At 55.0% G+C, this 14,628-nt stretch overlaps 7 protein-coding genes across 7 annotated transcripts; 3 read left to right on the plus strand and 4 right to left on the minus strand.

Annotated features, from left to right (window-relative positions):
• Positions 1-282: 282 nt before the first annotated feature.
• On the minus strand, positions 283-1,413 carry SETTUDRAFT_127511 (uncharacterized protein; the record flags this gene model as incomplete). Its single annotated transcript, XM_008024642.1, has 4 exons — positions 283-639; positions 753-900; positions 1,015-1,215; positions 1,340-1,413. 4 exons carry the CDS (start codon positions 1,411-1,413, stop codon positions 484-486), a joined length of 579 nt encoding a protein of 192 aa, XP_008022833.1. The 3' UTR covers positions 283-483.
• A 271-nt stretch (positions 1,414-1,684) lies between these two features.
• SETTUDRAFT_167665 (uncharacterized protein) lies at positions 1,685-2,419 on the minus strand. Its single transcript, XM_008024643.1, has 2 exons — positions 2,157-2,419; positions 1,685-2,108 (listed from the first exon to the last, which is right to left on the minus strand). The coding sequence occupies exons 1-2, from the start codon at positions 2,387-2,389 to the stop codon at positions 1,973-1,975; spliced, it is 369 nt and encodes a 122-aa protein (XP_008022834.1). The 5' UTR covers positions 2,390-2,419; the 3' UTR covers positions 1,685-1,972.
• Positions 2,420-3,235: 816 nt separating this feature from the next.
• On the plus strand, positions 3,236-5,690 carry SETTUDRAFT_26281 (uncharacterized protein; the record flags this gene model as incomplete). Its single annotated transcript, XM_008024245.1, has 3 exons — positions 3,236-3,971; positions 4,031-4,656; positions 4,707-5,690. 3 exons carry the CDS (start codon positions 3,236-3,238, stop codon positions 5,688-5,690), a joined length of 2,346 nt encoding a protein of 781 aa, XP_008022436.1.
• A 590-nt stretch (positions 5,691-6,280) lies between these two features.
• SETTUDRAFT_37601 (uncharacterized protein) lies at positions 6,281-8,575 on the plus strand (the record flags this gene model as incomplete). The annotated part of the gene is made up of 1 exon (XM_008024300.1): positions 6,281-8,575. The coding sequence occupies one exon, from the start codon at positions 6,281-6,283 to the stop codon at positions 8,573-8,575; it is 2,295 nt and encodes a 764-aa protein (XP_008022491.1).
• A 663-nt stretch (positions 8,576-9,238) lies between these two features.
• Positions 9,239-10,664, plus strand: SETTUDRAFT_104149 (uncharacterized protein; the record flags this gene model as incomplete). The annotated part of the gene is made up of 3 exons (XM_008024644.1): positions 9,239-9,458; positions 9,518-9,711; positions 9,762-10,664. 3 exons carry the CDS (start codon positions 9,239-9,241, stop codon positions 10,662-10,664), a joined length of 1,317 nt encoding a protein of 438 aa, XP_008022835.1.
• Positions 10,665-10,830: 166 nt separating this feature from the next.
• SETTUDRAFT_147273 (uncharacterized protein) lies at positions 10,831-12,592 on the minus strand (the record flags this gene model as incomplete). The annotated part of the gene is made up of 1 exon (XM_008024645.1): positions 10,831-12,592. The coding sequence occupies exon 1, from the start codon at positions 12,568-12,570 to the stop codon at positions 10,831-10,833; it is 1,740 nt and encodes a 579-aa protein (XP_008022836.1). The 5' UTR covers positions 12,571-12,592.
• A 229-nt stretch (positions 12,593-12,821) lies between these two features.
• Positions 12,822-14,007, minus strand: SETTUDRAFT_183248 (uncharacterized protein; the record flags this gene model as incomplete). Its single annotated transcript, XM_008024646.1, has 1 exon — positions 12,822-14,007. One exon carries the CDS (start codon positions 14,005-14,007, stop codon positions 13,039-13,041), a length of 969 nt encoding a protein of 322 aa, XP_008022837.1. The 3' UTR covers positions 12,822-13,038.
• Positions 14,008-14,628: the final 621 nt, after the last annotated feature.

Below are 14,628 nucleotides of genomic sequence, written 5' to 3' on the forward strand. Positions count from 1 at the left end.
AAGCGGTATTGTAGGTTATCCTAAGGAGTCGAGGTGTGGTTTACCAGCGAAGATTTCGGGTTTTGCGAAAGAGAGGGTTGTGATGCGTGTCTTTATGTGGGGTTCCTTTTCTTAGTGTTTCTTTCGGTTTGGTCACCATGCATGTGAGGGTTCGTTGTATCATTCATGGTAGATGGGTAAGTGCGTTGAGTGGGCGAGTCAATGGGCTAGCAAGTCGAGAGACAAATTGTATTGAGAATCCCAAAGTCGAGGAACAAGTGTGCAATGTGTGTCTGGAAATAACAAATATGGCAGTGTGATTGCGTACATAGAAGCTACTTGATTATCTGGCTGATACTTGTTTTCTTGCGTCTCTACCTTACTTCAATTGCACGAACTAAATGCACTACTTACACTTCTACCATGATTGCTAAAGGCCCAACTCAACCAATCTGCCCAACCTGACTGCCCTATCGCTACCCATATTTCTCGTGCATCAAACACCTATCCCTCAAACAAGCCCCACTCGTTGACTTGGAAACTCTCCAGCACCTTCGCCCTGATGCCATTGGAATCAAGCATAAGCGGAGTCTCGGCACCTGGCTGGGCTGGCGCTGCATATTCGCCTGGGTAGTGTGGCGTATTGATGCTTATCATGAGCTGTTGTGAAATCAATATTAGAATGTATTCATGTGAGAGTGGTAATGAGCAAGTGGGAAAGCAATGCTTGTAAGAGTTGAAGGTAGAAGTAGGGCAAAGAAGAAGAAACTTACATCAGTACCTTGTTCTTTGAGTCTGAGAAGAACAAGCTGAATATACGTATACTCTGGCGTTTTGCGGTTTGGCCGTGGGGGCGATGAAGTTGATGTTGGCGACGGGGGCGTTTGGATGAATGACAAGCCCAGGGCGGGGAGTTCAGGACTGTGACGAGCATTAGTATTTTTCTTTTGTTCCTTTCGTCTATCGTTTATTTGCTACATCATCCAACGTTTAAAACAGTCTAGCAGCTCAAAAAATGTGTTGGAAATAACTTACGGCATCAGCTTCATGCACACCTTCTCCTGCGCAATCACGCTCGTTGCGTCGCCTGTTCCATCGACGAGATCCGCAAAGTGATATTGCAGCGCCTCGTCATCACTGGGCTTGTCGACGTACTCGAGTATCTCGACGACAATGCTCGTGTAGCCATTGGTGTCGAGGTAGACTTCTTGGTGGTCGGGGATTTGGCGAATGTTGCTGTGGGCTGTTAGATGTGTCACGTGACGTTTCCGAGGGTATGCTGTAAGAGGTGTCGCAAGATATGTTTAATGCGGCTCTAGCACAGGCGGGTATAGGCTGGGAATATGTGCATGCGACTTACGATGCATCGGCAAAGTTGGAGGGGAGATCCATGGTGATTGCGCCACCATAGAGGGGTGTATTTTTGAACTCCATGTTTGGTACGTGTGTTTCTGAAGTGTGTTGATCTGTGGCAGTGTGATTTCTAGTGTTGGCAATTTCCCAAGCACTAGCGCTGTAGGCCTGGTTTTTATGTCGGTGGGTTGATGTTTGTGTTGGTGCAAAAGGCATTTAGGTAGCTAGCAGACAGCTCCAGGCACCGCGCGGGATGGGTGCCTAGGGGAGCCTGGCAGAGTTTGCACCGAAGGTGGGAAGTTGCACTGAAGATGTTCTGCATATCCTTTGTTATATAGTCAATAGTGTATTTGTATGCAATCTTGCATTTGCAAGCTTTGGAAATTCAGATTGAGATTTACAAAGACCGCACAAAACCACAGATGGCTGCGGGACTGAGTATGATTGAAATTTGGGTATCGTATAACTTTTGACACCCTCCCTGTGTCGATTTCCATTTTGAACGCCGTGCAATGCATGTCTCTCTTCTATCCTAATGCGTTGTTCCAGCTAAAGGCATATTCCAGCCATTGCTCTATTTCCTCAGATACGCTTCTCTCCCGTCAAAACCATGCGCATGATGTCAGGCCATGCGACTTGCTCAGCCGGACGCTGCAAGCTGATCCACCTCCATGGGCGCTGCGGGTATGGTGGTGCGGGTTCCGTTGTTGGTGGTGAGGCCTATGGCAGCCTCTGCTTCTTTCTGCGAATACGGCTCCTCGCGCAATTGCTTCACTCTGCGGATTGTTAGCCTCTGCGCATACAGCGGCATTGCGACGTGCTACCTCCGCTTGTGGACCTTGCCCTTCTGGTGGGCGGCGAGGTTGGCGTCGCTCTCAAAAAACTTTGCGCATTCCTTGCAGTAGTGCTGGCCCAGGCCGGGCAGGTCCTCTATGGGCTTTTCATTCTTGAAGGCGGCCAGATGCTTGTCGTCGCGCAGGTCGGCGTGGATCTGGTCCAGGTCGCGCGTGTAGCGGCGCGTCTTCTTCTTGGAGTCCTGTCCGCGTATGGCTGGCATGGCGAGGCGAGGGGGCTGAGGGAGGGGAGCTGGATCCGCGGCCGTCGGTTATCCGTGATGAATCGTCGCAGTCGGGTGCGGGAAAGTTTGGTTGTGGGGACAGCCGCCAGCCGGGGCCCGTGCGCGAGTCTGCAGGTCAAAAAGGCCTGAGGCGCTAGGCCCAAAGCGGCACGTGGAGAGGGTGCTGCTGCTCCAGACGCCAAATTTGCTGCGTCTGCAGGCCTGGGGCGACTCGGCAGCCGACTTGTTGGGCCGGAAAAGTCGCTCACCAGGCCCAGAGGACACATGTGCATGTCCAGTGTGCAGTGTGCATGCACATGTCCTGCCCAGCACACGGCGGCGAGTGCGAGTGATTCGCAATGCAACGCAACGGGCGTGGGCGTGGGCGCGGGGGAGTCGGCTAACGGGAGTCGCAGTCGCATATGACGTCTGAGGGAACGCCCATGCCACCGCAGACAGACACGCACGCACAACACGCCCACGCAACACGCCCACGCCTACGCACACACACACTCTCTCTCTCATACAAGGCCCAATAAAATAGACCAGCCCAGTGCCAGGCGGCACGCACACACGCAGCACGCCCTGGTTCGAGTGCACAATTGCGTCCTGATTACACCCGCCCCCCAGCACGTGAAACGGGCCAGCGGGAAGGCGCTGCCCACTGCCGTCCTGTTTTTGCTCTGGCGCCGAGGTATTCCGCACCGCGCTGGGGCTAGACGAGCCAATCAGCGCGCGCGTGATGGCTATTAGTTATCGCCCAACTTGCGGCAGCTTTGAGACCTTATTTTCCTCAGCTCCCTCCCTCCCTCCTCTCTCCACTCCCATTCTCCTGCAACCCTCACCATGCAGAAGTTCTCCAGGCTCGGCCGCCTGGGCCAGAGCCTTGCTTCGCGCAGGCAATTGGCCACCGTCAGCGATGCTCCCCTCTCCCGCAAGGTCGAGATGACCAACTGGGAAAAGGGCCACTACATCAACTACAAGAAGATGAGCGAGAACCTGGGCATTGTCCGCTCGCGCCTCAACCGCCCCCTTACCTTTGCCGAGAAGATTCTCTACTCCCACTTGGACGACCCCCACGGCCAAGAGATCGAGCGCGGCGCCAGCTACCTCAAGCTCCGCCCCGACCGTGTCGCCTGCCAGGATGCCACCGCCCAGATGGCCATCCTCCAGTTCATGTCCGCCGGCATGCCCTCGGTTGCCACTCCCACCACCGTCCACTGCGACCATCTCATCGAGGCCCAGGTTGGTGGTGAGAAGGATCTGGCCCGCGCCAACGACATCAACAAGGAGGTCTACGACTTCCTGTCCACCTCGTGCGCAAAGTACAACATTGGTTTCTGGAAGCCCGGCTCTGGTATCATCCACCAGATTGTGTTGGAGAACTACGCTTTCCCTGGTGCGCTCCTCATTGGTACCGACTCGCACACTCCCAACGCCGGCGGTCTGGGTATGGCCGCCATTGGTGTTGGTGGTGCCGACGCTGTCGACGTCATGGCCGGTCTTCCTTGGGAGCTCAAGGCCCCCAAGGTCATTGGTGTTAAGCTGACTGGCCAGATGTCTGGCTGGACTGCTCCCAAGGGTACGTTTTCCCAATTTCCCCCCATAAGCGGGGTAACATGCGCTAACCGCAAGCCACAGACATTATCCTCAAGGTCGCCGGTATCCTCACCGTCAAGGGTGGAACTGGCGCTATTGTCGAATACCACGGCCCCGGTACCGAGAGCCTGTCTTGCACTGGTATGGCTACCATCTGCAACATGGGTGCCGAGATTGGTGCCACGACCTCGGTCTTCCCCTTCAACGACCGCATGTACGACTACCTCGCTGCTACCAAGCGTAGCCAGATTGGTGACTTTGCTCGCGAGTACGCTCAGGAGCTCCGTGAGGATGAGGGCGCCGAATACGACGAGCTCATCGAGATCAACCTCTCTGAGCTCGAGCCCCACATCAACGGTCCCTTCACACCCGATCTAGCCACACCCATTAGCAAGTTCAAGGAGGCTGTCAAGGCCAACAAGTGGCCCGAAGAGCTCAAGGTCGGTCTGATCGGTTCCTGCACAAACTCTTCCTACGAGGACATGACCCGTGCTGCCTCCATCGCCGAGGACGCCATGGCCCACGGCCTCAAGGCCAAGTCTCTCTTCACTGTCACCCCCGGTTCCGAGCAGATTCGCGCCACCATTGAGCGCGATGGCCAGCTCAAGACCTTTGAGGAGTTTGGTGGTATGGTTCTCGCCAACGCTTGCGGTCCTTGCATTGGTCAGGTATGTCGATTCACCAAAGCTTTTTCATGCATTTTCTGACATGCGAACAGTGGGACAGAAAGGATGTGAAGAAGGGCGAGGCCAACTCGATCATCTCGTCTTACAACCGTAACTTCACTGGCCGTAATGACGCCAACCCCGCCACCCACTCTTTCGTCACCTCCCCGGACCTGGTTGTCGCCATGACTATTGCTGGAACTTTGAGCTTCAACCCTTTGGTTGACGAGCTGCAGGGAGCGGACGGCAAGAAGTTCAAGCTCAAGGAGCCCACTGGTCTGGGTCTCCCCACCCGGGGCTACGACCCTGGCCGGGACACATACCAGGCTCCTCCTCAGGACCGCTCTTCCGTCCAGGTCGCCGTCTCTCCCACCTCCGACCGTCTCCAGCTTCTGTCTCCTTTCGAGGCATGGAACGGCTCTGACTTCAAGGACCTCCCCATTCTCATCAAGTGCCAGGGCAAGACGACCACTGACCACATCTCCATGGCTGGCCCCTGGTTGAAGTACCGTGGACACTTGGACAACATCTCCAACAACATGCTGATTGGTGCCATCAACGCCGAGAACGGCGAGGCCAACAAGGTCAAGAACTCTCTTAACGGCGAATACGGCGCGGTTCCCGACGTTGCCCGTGACTACAAGAAGAACGGCATCAAGTGGGTTGTCGTTGGTGACTGGAACTACGGCGAGGGTTCTTCCCGTGAGCACGCTGCGCTTGAGCCCAGGCACTTGGGTGGCGCTGCCATCATCACCCGCTCCTTCGCTCGTATCCACGAGACCAACCTGAAGAAGCAGGGTATGCTTCCTCTCACTTTCTCCGACCCTGCCGACTACGAGAAGATCGGCCCCAACGACAAGGTCGACCTGGCCTGCACTGAGCTTGCTCCCGGCAAGCCCTTTACCATGACCGTCCACCCCGCTGACGGCAGCAAGGCCTTCGAGGTCAAGCTCTCCCACACCTTCAACGAGGGCCAGATTGAATGGTTCAAGAACGGCAGCGCTCTTAACACCATGGCCAAGGCTGCCAAGCAGTAAATGCTCTGAAGGAAATCTGGACAAACACAAAATCACCACTGGTGATGTAAATACAGCAGGACGGAATGCCCCGCGAAACCCCAAGGGTTGGGGAGAGAAAAGTCCGCCTCCGCATGTATCAGGTGGATGATGATGAGAGGACTGGACGCTTCCGAGAAGTAACATTGGAAGCTTTCGTTATCTGTGTACTAGGCTCAATGAGGTTGAGTTTGCTTGTATTTGTGACGGTTAGCATGCAATGTATGAATGATTTTCGTTGTTAACGTTGGCTCATGGAATTGTGACCTTTGACTGACTGTTTGGTTTGGAAAAGCTGTTGGCCTTCGCATGCGTCGACGCAAACATGTGAAATGTCCTTCGGCCGTTTGCGGTCTCGGAATGCTTCGGAACTGTGTTGGGCAAAGCGGGGCTAGGTCCATGCAGCGGCGGCACCCTGGTTCCGACCAGTCGCTGGGGCAACCATTGACAAACACTGGTGACATGAATGTCAACGGCCCGCCATCCATGCGACAACATCATTCTTGAGCCAATAATTCACTCAGAGCTTTGAATATCCCTACACATATACTACATAGTTGGATACTGCCAATATGGCGCGTCTACGCAAACCGAGTCCAAATGCACCAACCATCTTTATGCCCCCTAGCGACACGAGCGCGACACGATCCAGTCCCCGGAAGGCTACCTTGCGATATGCATCGTTCCAGGAAGACGATACCTCAATGCTGGTACCAAAGGCCTCGAGCCGCGCGTTGCGGGACATCAGTTTATCGCAAGATCTGGAGAACTCGTTCCCAGCAACAAAGTCAGCCACGCCCAAAGACGCGCTCACCCCGCGCAAGCAACGCGTACTACGGCCGGTCGAGAGCAACAGCCGTCTTCTTCGTAAGCTAAGTGACGAGAGCCTCGCGAGTCCTGAGAAGAAGCAGAAAGAAAGGAGAGAACGCAGTGGCACCGTCGACATGGATGTGGACAAGAGAAAGAGATTGCGATATGCCACAACCCTAGCTAGGACCATGGCAAACAAGCAAGGGAAGAATAGCAGGATAGATGTTGTTGGAGAAGACGAAGCCCATGAGGCTGCCCAGAGGTCAGGGACCAAGGGTCCTTTGAAGAAGACTGATGAGATGGAAGTCGATGTGGAAGAGGCCGACGAAGCCGAGACTAGCCTGTGGTGTGGCGATGAAGACGCCGAAACACCAGAAGAGGTTGCTGAACCAGTCATCGAGATAAGCGATGATGACGATGAGGAAGAAGAGCCCGTCATGACGGCCCAGAGAAGAGGTCGACAACCGCAGGCCCGGCGGGTAGTCTCTGACAGCGAGGAAGACGAAAGTTACACTAGCTCCCCGCGAGCTGTCAACCACACTCGTCGGCCGTCTTTCAAGATTCCGGATCTCAAACCGGTAAAGTTGTCTGCCCAACAACCAGCTGACCTGGTTTCCATGCGCCCACCACACCGGAAAGGACACAGCACGATATCAAATTGGGCGCAGGACGTCATCGATCTTGCAGACTCGCCTGAGCCCCCTTCATCGTTTATTCTTGCAGAGCCAACCCATGTCCGATCAAGCTCTTTTGCGGCGTCATCTCGTCCTACAAGCTCTGCCTCGAATGCGCAGCTCGCTATTCTTACATATTCACCAACGCCCACTAAAAGGCGATCACCGTGCAAAGCTCCACCTATCGAACGTCCAGGTACACCTCCTTTTGCACCTTCTAGTCCCACCAAACTCGTTTCTCCTTCAAAGAAGAAGCCTACTATTCCAAGAGCCTCGCATATAGACGGGCGACCCAGCCTGGATGCATTCTGGAACCCCATGGCAGTCAATGAGTGGAACGAGCATCATTCTCCAGCAAAGCCGATTGTATCACCCAAGAAGCAAAAATGGCGCGAGGACATTGTCAAGATGATGGAAGGCGTAGCTTTGGAGGACAGCAGTGATGAAAGCTATCACAGTGCCGTAGAAAGTCCAAAGAAGAAGCCTGCCAAACGAAACACAACCAAGCAGAAGACACCAGACGTTGACCCAGCACCGACTGTCAAGCAGATCCGCGAGCAGCGCAAGGCCTTTTCTGAGACCAAGCATGCCATGGCCGAGGCGTTCTTGACGGAGCTCGACACCACCATCGCCTCAGGTCGCATCCACGAACTATCAAAGTCAACAGGCGGCATAAAGCTCGTCTGGTCCAAGACACTCAAAACAACAGCCGGTCGCGCGAACTGGCGTAGAGAGCAAATTCGCATCCGGAACGGCTCGCAAGCAACAGATGTGCGAACTGAAATTCGACACCACTGCTCGATTGAGCTTGCCGAAAAGGTCATCGACGATGAGGAACGCCTCTACAACGTGCTAGCACACGAATTCTGCCATCTGACCACGTTCATGATTAGTGAAGTACGCAACAACCCACACGGAGCCGAGTTCAAGGCCTGGGGCCGCAAAGCAACCGCTGCCTTTGGTGGCAGCAAGGGCGTTGAAGTCACCACCAAACACTCGTACCAGATCGAATACAAGTATATCTGGGAATGCGTTCTGTGCGGCTACGAATTCAAGCGCCACTCCAAGTCTGTGGATCCCACACGCCACTCGTGCGGGAAGTGCAAAGGAAGGCTTGTGCAGACAAAACCCAAACCGCGCGGCACTGCCGGTGGCGCTGGAGCGGCGGCTGTAGGACAAGACGGCAAAAGGGAAAAGAGCGAGTACCAAGTCTTTGTCAAGGCAAACTTTGCGAGGGTCAAGAAGGAGCTTGAGGCCCAAGGCAAGGATACACAAATGGGCAAGGTGATGGAGGCTGTGGCGAGGGAGTACAGAGAGAGAAAAGAGGTAAAGGCGAAGGAGGTTGGGGAGCTGGAGGCTCAGCTGCATGGGCTAAAGATTTAGGCGCGAAGTTTTCCCTTTTTGGTCTGCTTGACGACAACATTACGATTATATTATGATTGTGTTTGCGAGTACTATAACATTGCATGTACGCGAGAATAACACATTCGCCGTGTTTGTTTTCTCATGTCGATAACCCGCAAAGGAGAGGTGGTGAGAGTCCTGATGCCAAGGCGTTGGCGTTGTTGTGAGGTGAAAGCGCATGCTAAGCCACTCTGCCTTACTTTCACCAAGCAAAACACCTCTGCCTGACCGCGAACAATGGGATCCTCAGGTTGATGTTCCGTATAGGATTGACCACGTGATGGCTGCTGTGCAAGGCTGACGCGACCATGGCGCGTGCATTACTGAGGCGTACGCGTGTTAGCCTCGCCGACAACTCTATCTTTTCCAACCAGCTTTCTTCACCAACCGTCTTTGCGAGCGCCTGGCGTTCGGCCTTATTTATTAGGGTTCCGTGGTGAGAGGCGGAGTCCAATGCATGCCTTGGGTCAATCGTGGTCTCAGGTGGTTCGTTTATATTTCTAAAGGGAGCAGCAACCCCGCTGCTATGAACGCCTCCTGCGCCTCGCTTGCAAGCTTATACATACCTGCAACTTCACCCATACGATACGCCTCTCCCTTGACTTGATCCCTGAACAACCTTGCCCTGCGATTCTCACCACCATGGCCTACTACCACCCGCCACCAATAGTCACACCTCCACCAGTCCCTTACCAAGGGCCTCCACCATTACCATTGGAGTGCCCCCCCGGCAACGATTATCCAACCGAGTTGTTTAGCTTTCTGGAGCCGGCAGCGACCCTGAAGAAACATGGATATGTCATGGACCCGCTCACAGATGAGGAAATCAAACAGAAAGCTAAATGCAGACACTGTAACCAGAGTGCGTACATGATGTGGCATTGCAGGACCGTGTAATGGGCGATACTGACCCCATGACAGCAATCATGAATCTAACAAAGCATCTGCAAAAGACACTCCAGTACCGCCTCCATAATCCGACCCCGCCTCCGCCAGCAACAGCGTACGATCCGTTGCCCACTCTGTTGATGCCCGTGGGAAGCGGCTGCTATGAAGCAAAGCAATGCACAGCGCCATGTAATTATCACCCAGGAGGGTTTGACAAGGGTGCAAGGGTAAATGCAGTATTAGCAGTTCTTCAAAGAATCTCACTAAAATCCCCTAGTGCTTCAATTGCTGCGGCTACACTTTGGCCGAAGCCAAGTGGTGTGTCACCAACAACATGCACGAGATACGTGACTATGGGCAGCGTGAACTTGAAGATTGCTATCAGTTTCACATGACCCCCTCTGTCTTCAATATAAACAACCTCTCGCTCCGCGCTGCCGTTGCCATCGACTGCGAAATGGGCACGGCCGTCACAGGCGACTCTGAGCTCATCCGCCTAACCGCCATCGACTATCTCACGGGCGAGGTGCTCATCAACAACCTCGTTCAGCCCGACCAACCCATGCTGCATCTCAACACCAGGTTCTCGGGCGTCACGTTTCCGCAGCTCAACGAAGCCAAGAAGAAGAAGACGTGTTTGATGGGCAAGGCTGGCGCAAGACACGCCTTGTGGAGATTTGTGGGCCCTTATACTGCGCTCGTGGGCCATGGCGTGAACAATGACCTTCGGGCGCTGCGTTGGATCCACCCGACAGTGATAGACTCATTTATCATTGAGTGGAATATCATTCAGGAGAAGAAGGCTGCCGAAGAGGCTGTCGCTGTCGCTGCCGCCGCCGCTGCGGCAACGATTCCCGTCCCAGCGCAAGAGCCCGAGCAGCAGATACAGCAGCTGGCAACGTCTCTGGAAAAGGCATCTCTCGCGGCCGAGGATGTCGGCGGTGTCCCGCTTCCCGAGGAAACGACCGAAGAGCCCGCTGAGGCGGCGGAAGCTCAGCCGAAGAAGAAAGAGAAGAAGCCGAAGGGGTCGGGAGACCTGTCGCTCAAGACGCTGGTGAAGAAGTATCTTGGGAGGGAAATTCAAATGCAGGGGAACAAGGGCCATGATAGCTTTGAGGATGCGCTTGCGGCGAGGGATCTGGTGCATTGTATGGTGATGAAGAAGCTTGCCGAGAAGTAGGGTACGGGTACGGGGCTACGAAAGAGACGCCGGGAATAGTCGTTTGAAGGGGGGAGAGGGATAGTGGATTGGTGTTTTTCCTTTTGCTTTGGCGAAATCTGGATTTCGTGCAAGACATGTTTTACGCTCTCTTTGGAGTGGCCCTAACAACTGGTTTCTTCTCTGCCTAGCCCTTGCGTACTCTGACTTGCACATCATCCAGCAACGCCCTGTAATCCTGCGGCCCATAGCCACTCATCCACTCTCTCGCCTCGCTGCCTTTTCTGCGTCCCTGCAGCCCCAGATCGCCCAGCAAAACATCGAAATAAGGCAAACCGTCAAACACCAGATCCGGAAGCACATGCCCGTAGCTCATGGCGCCGCGGAGCACGCAATACTGCGAGTCGCGATACGTCTGTTGGACAACGGCAGTCTGCGACTCGGGCAACGCCATGGTGCCATCCAGATACGAAGCTATCCACATGGACTGGATGTACGCACAGGGAAACGTACCGAGACAATGCAGGGCGCCTGCGAATGCTATGCTTCTGTCCTGCAGGTACGCCGGAGGCGCAATAAAGCGGTATAAACGGTACGGCTGAATTTTCCCACACGGATCCTGCTGGCGAGCGTACCGAAGTGACGCATCGGGATGAGCAACGCGGCTTGTGTCTCTTTCCTTGAGGTAGGGAAATGCGTGGTACAACGTCTTCTCCGCCTCGTGTATGAGAGACTCTTCTTTTGGCGTCAGCGGAAGCGACGACGGCACGCCGAGCTGTTTTTGCAGCGCGGGCGGCTCAAACGTAAACGTGAGTGCTTTCTGCCAGCCTGTGGCGCAGACGACCGCATCGGCGTGTAGGACTGTGCCCGATTTGAGCCGGACTTGTTTTTCCGCCTCGAGAGCGTTAATGTCGTCGACGAGAACCTTGATGGTGCCGCTGCGCACGAGCTCGAAGAAGCTGGTGGGGTAATTGTGAATGGACAGGGCGTTTCCGACTTCAAAGGCGCTGCGCCATGGGCGCAGTTTCTTCGTCTCGGGATGCGCGTCGAGGCCGTTGAGTGCAATAGCGTCTTCGCTGAGGACGTGCCAGAATAGGGGTACGATTTTCCGGCCGAGCCAAGTGCCGTGGAAAAAGGAGCGCAGCCAGCCTTCCAGGCCCGTGGTGCGCGCCCAGGGACAAGGCGACAGGAAGCCGAAGAATCGGGTGTGAACGAGTTTCTCGAGCCATAGTCCAAATGGAGTCACGTGGCTGGGGGTCATCCATACGGGTCCATTGCCATCTGGTCGGATTAAAAGGGTTGCTGTTGACGAGGGCTGTGTGGCACAGGCGTATGCGACGTCCCAGGCGGATTTCCCCGAGCCAACGACTACAGTGTGTGTATTTGGCCTGGCAACGTGCGAGTAGTATGTTGGAAAGTCTCTGGCGTGCATGACTGGCGACTGAAAGGTTGCAGAGGTGGGATAGTCGGGGAGCAAAGCCTTGTTTGTATTGCCTACTGCGATGACGAGTTTCTTCGCCCTAATGTCGAATACTTGAGATGAAGATGCACAGTGCAATATCCAGCATTTGCTGTCCTCGTCTTTCTCGATCACCTCGACCTTTGTCTGCAAGCGGAGGAACTGCTTGATGTCGGCCCATTCGGCAAAAGCACAAAGGTACTCGAACATCTTCCGTGCTTCAAGATGCTCTCCCCTCTTTACGCCGAATCTCTTTTCGTCCATGGGGAAATCCGGGTGTTCGAACATGCCCCACAGGTTGTTGGTTCTTAGACCTGGGAAAACGCGCTCAGGAGCCCACGGCCCGCCGATTGAGGGCGCAGAGTCGAGAATGAGCATTTTCGCTGAGGGGTGCAACCGGTGATAGGTATGGGCGGTTGTGAGCCCCCAGAGGCCTGCGCCTATAATCACAAGATCTGCTTCTTCCATTGTGGTGATGTGAAGTGCAGAGAAATCCTGCTGTGCTTGCTATCTATTGATGGTCTGTAAGAGAGGTCTTGCGACAGCAGGAAGATTGAAAGGTCTGGGAAGATTCGGGCCACATGACAGTTTGCCAACGGACTCATCTTATTGCTACCTAAATAGCTGGGTTATCAAGACAAGGGTACATTGGGCGCCTGATAGGTTTTTTTATTGGCGCTTACAAGCGAGGTAACAAGACTATGTAAGCTGCTGTTTTTGGAAAGCTGAACGTGCTGCCTTACTCGTGGTGGTTGCATGAATCGTCAAATTCGTGGGCGACTTTCTGGTAGTCTTTCGGCCTCTGATAAGCTGGAGTTTGGTGTTACTGTAGATCGCCTGCTTCTGTCGATTTAAAACAAGTTATTGGCTATCAAAAGCCAAGCTGCAATGTAGTACTTCATCACTGGTTCCTCACAGTACGTCTACTACCTGAAATCACAATTTCGCCTTTACGGAACCGACACCAGCCTTGACCTGGACGGTGCCGGATGAATTGGTGTCGACCATGACGACAACTCCTTCCGAGGCAGTGTTGTCTTGCTTCAGGGCTATCTCCTGACAGTCTTCATTGCCGACATCGTTGGCAAACTGTACGACCACAAAGTCAATGGGCCGATCTCCAATGACTATCATAGGAGCGTGCCATGTGCCGGCTCCGTATGTCACAGCTTGAGCTCCGGTCGCAACAAAGGCGCGAAGGTTCTTGAGATCTGGCAGGCCGGGCCCTTTGGGTCGTGCTGACGGATGCAGTCGAGAGAACTGGCTCGGACCAGGCGTCTTTTCGTTGGTAAAGGGACTGGGCCGCGCTCGCGCGAATATGTCCATGACGCTCTTCTTGCGCTCAATGTGTGGTGTGGGGTATGGAGGCGGTCTTCCTGTACGACGACTTGAGGCGCTGGCAGGAAGGGTGGGCGCGACTATGACCAGATACTGCGTGTGCTTGTCTTGTTGTGACAAGCCCATGGGTATGAATGTCTGTGTGGTAAAAGGGTGGCGCTCTAGGATAGTAATGTCCAGCAGCTGCTTTTCAAAGCGGCCGTTTTCATCCTCGTCGTCGTCCTCGTCCAGGTCGAGGTCGCCCCAGGAGCTGGGCATGCTGATGCTCGGCTCGTGGGGTCGCAGGTCCCGGGGCGCGCAGACAAACATGTTCATGACCGCTCTGGCCGGCTTCTTGCTCGGCGCAAGGCTGTACAGGTTGGACATGTGGGTGACATCGAGGTACTTGGTCGCGGAGCCCTGATTGGCGGAGACGGCCTCGGGCGCCTGCACGCGGTCTGGGACGGGGAGCTTCGCTGAGGGCGACGTGGTGGGATTCTCAATGACGGTGCCGAACTGGGCAAAGGCAGTTGGCGTGAGCAGCTCTATGGGGATGCGGATGGCGGGGGCGGGCATGGACGTAGGCATGTTTGCGATGGGCCGCCTGGACGGTGAGGGACGGGGGCTGCAGTGAGCATGTGGAGTTGCTGGAGCTCGGCGGCAGCTCGTGAAAGGGCGCTACGGCCGCGATAACGATAAGACATGGGTTTCTTCTCTGCATATTCGCATGTGCCTGGCAGACGAGGCCACACACGGCATCCAGACATTGTGGTTTTGGATGCCGGCACAATCTCATGGTGGGGTTCTCTTGTGCTATGGCCGGCGGCGTCCATGCGCAAAAAAAGCAATTCTCCCCTGGGGCGAGATGCGACATTGCAACCGGGCTGGCCAGCCATACAGTAAGTACACACACACACACACTTGGGGCGGGCTGCAGATCATTGCGCCGCGCATCCTTCTGCGCAGGCGACACAAAGCCCAATCTAGAGTAGAATGCAAAATGCCGTCCAGACAAGATTGCCGACCCCAGAGAGCGTGCGACCACGGCGACGCCCGCATCCCGTCCCAGCCAGCAGTGGCAGCGTGAGGGCGAGAGCAAGCGTGAGCCCAGCGAGGCTGATGTCACAGAGTCCAGCCAAAACGCCAACGGCCCGCATTTTCCCCGAGCACTAGCGCGCATGCCCACGGATTTCTTTCTCGACGGCCTGC

Source organism: Exserohilum turcica (assembly GCF_000359705.1).
Source record: "Exserohilum turcica Et28A unplaced genomic scaffold SETTUscaffold_12, whole genome shotgun sequence".
NCBI classification, from domain to species: Eukaryota; Fungi; Ascomycota; class Dothideomycetes; order Pleosporales; family Pleosporaceae; genus Exserohilum; species Exserohilum turcicum.

Coding starts and splice junctions, on each gene's coding strand:
- SETTUDRAFT_167665 (XM_008024643.1), bottom strand. CDS start 2,389: ATGCCAGCCATACGCGGACAGGACTCCAAGAAGAAGACGCGCCGCTAC. Junction 2,109..2,156: donor GGCAAGGTCCACAAGCGGAG/GTAGCACGTCGC, acceptor AACAATCCGCAG/AGTGAAGCAATTGCGCGAGG.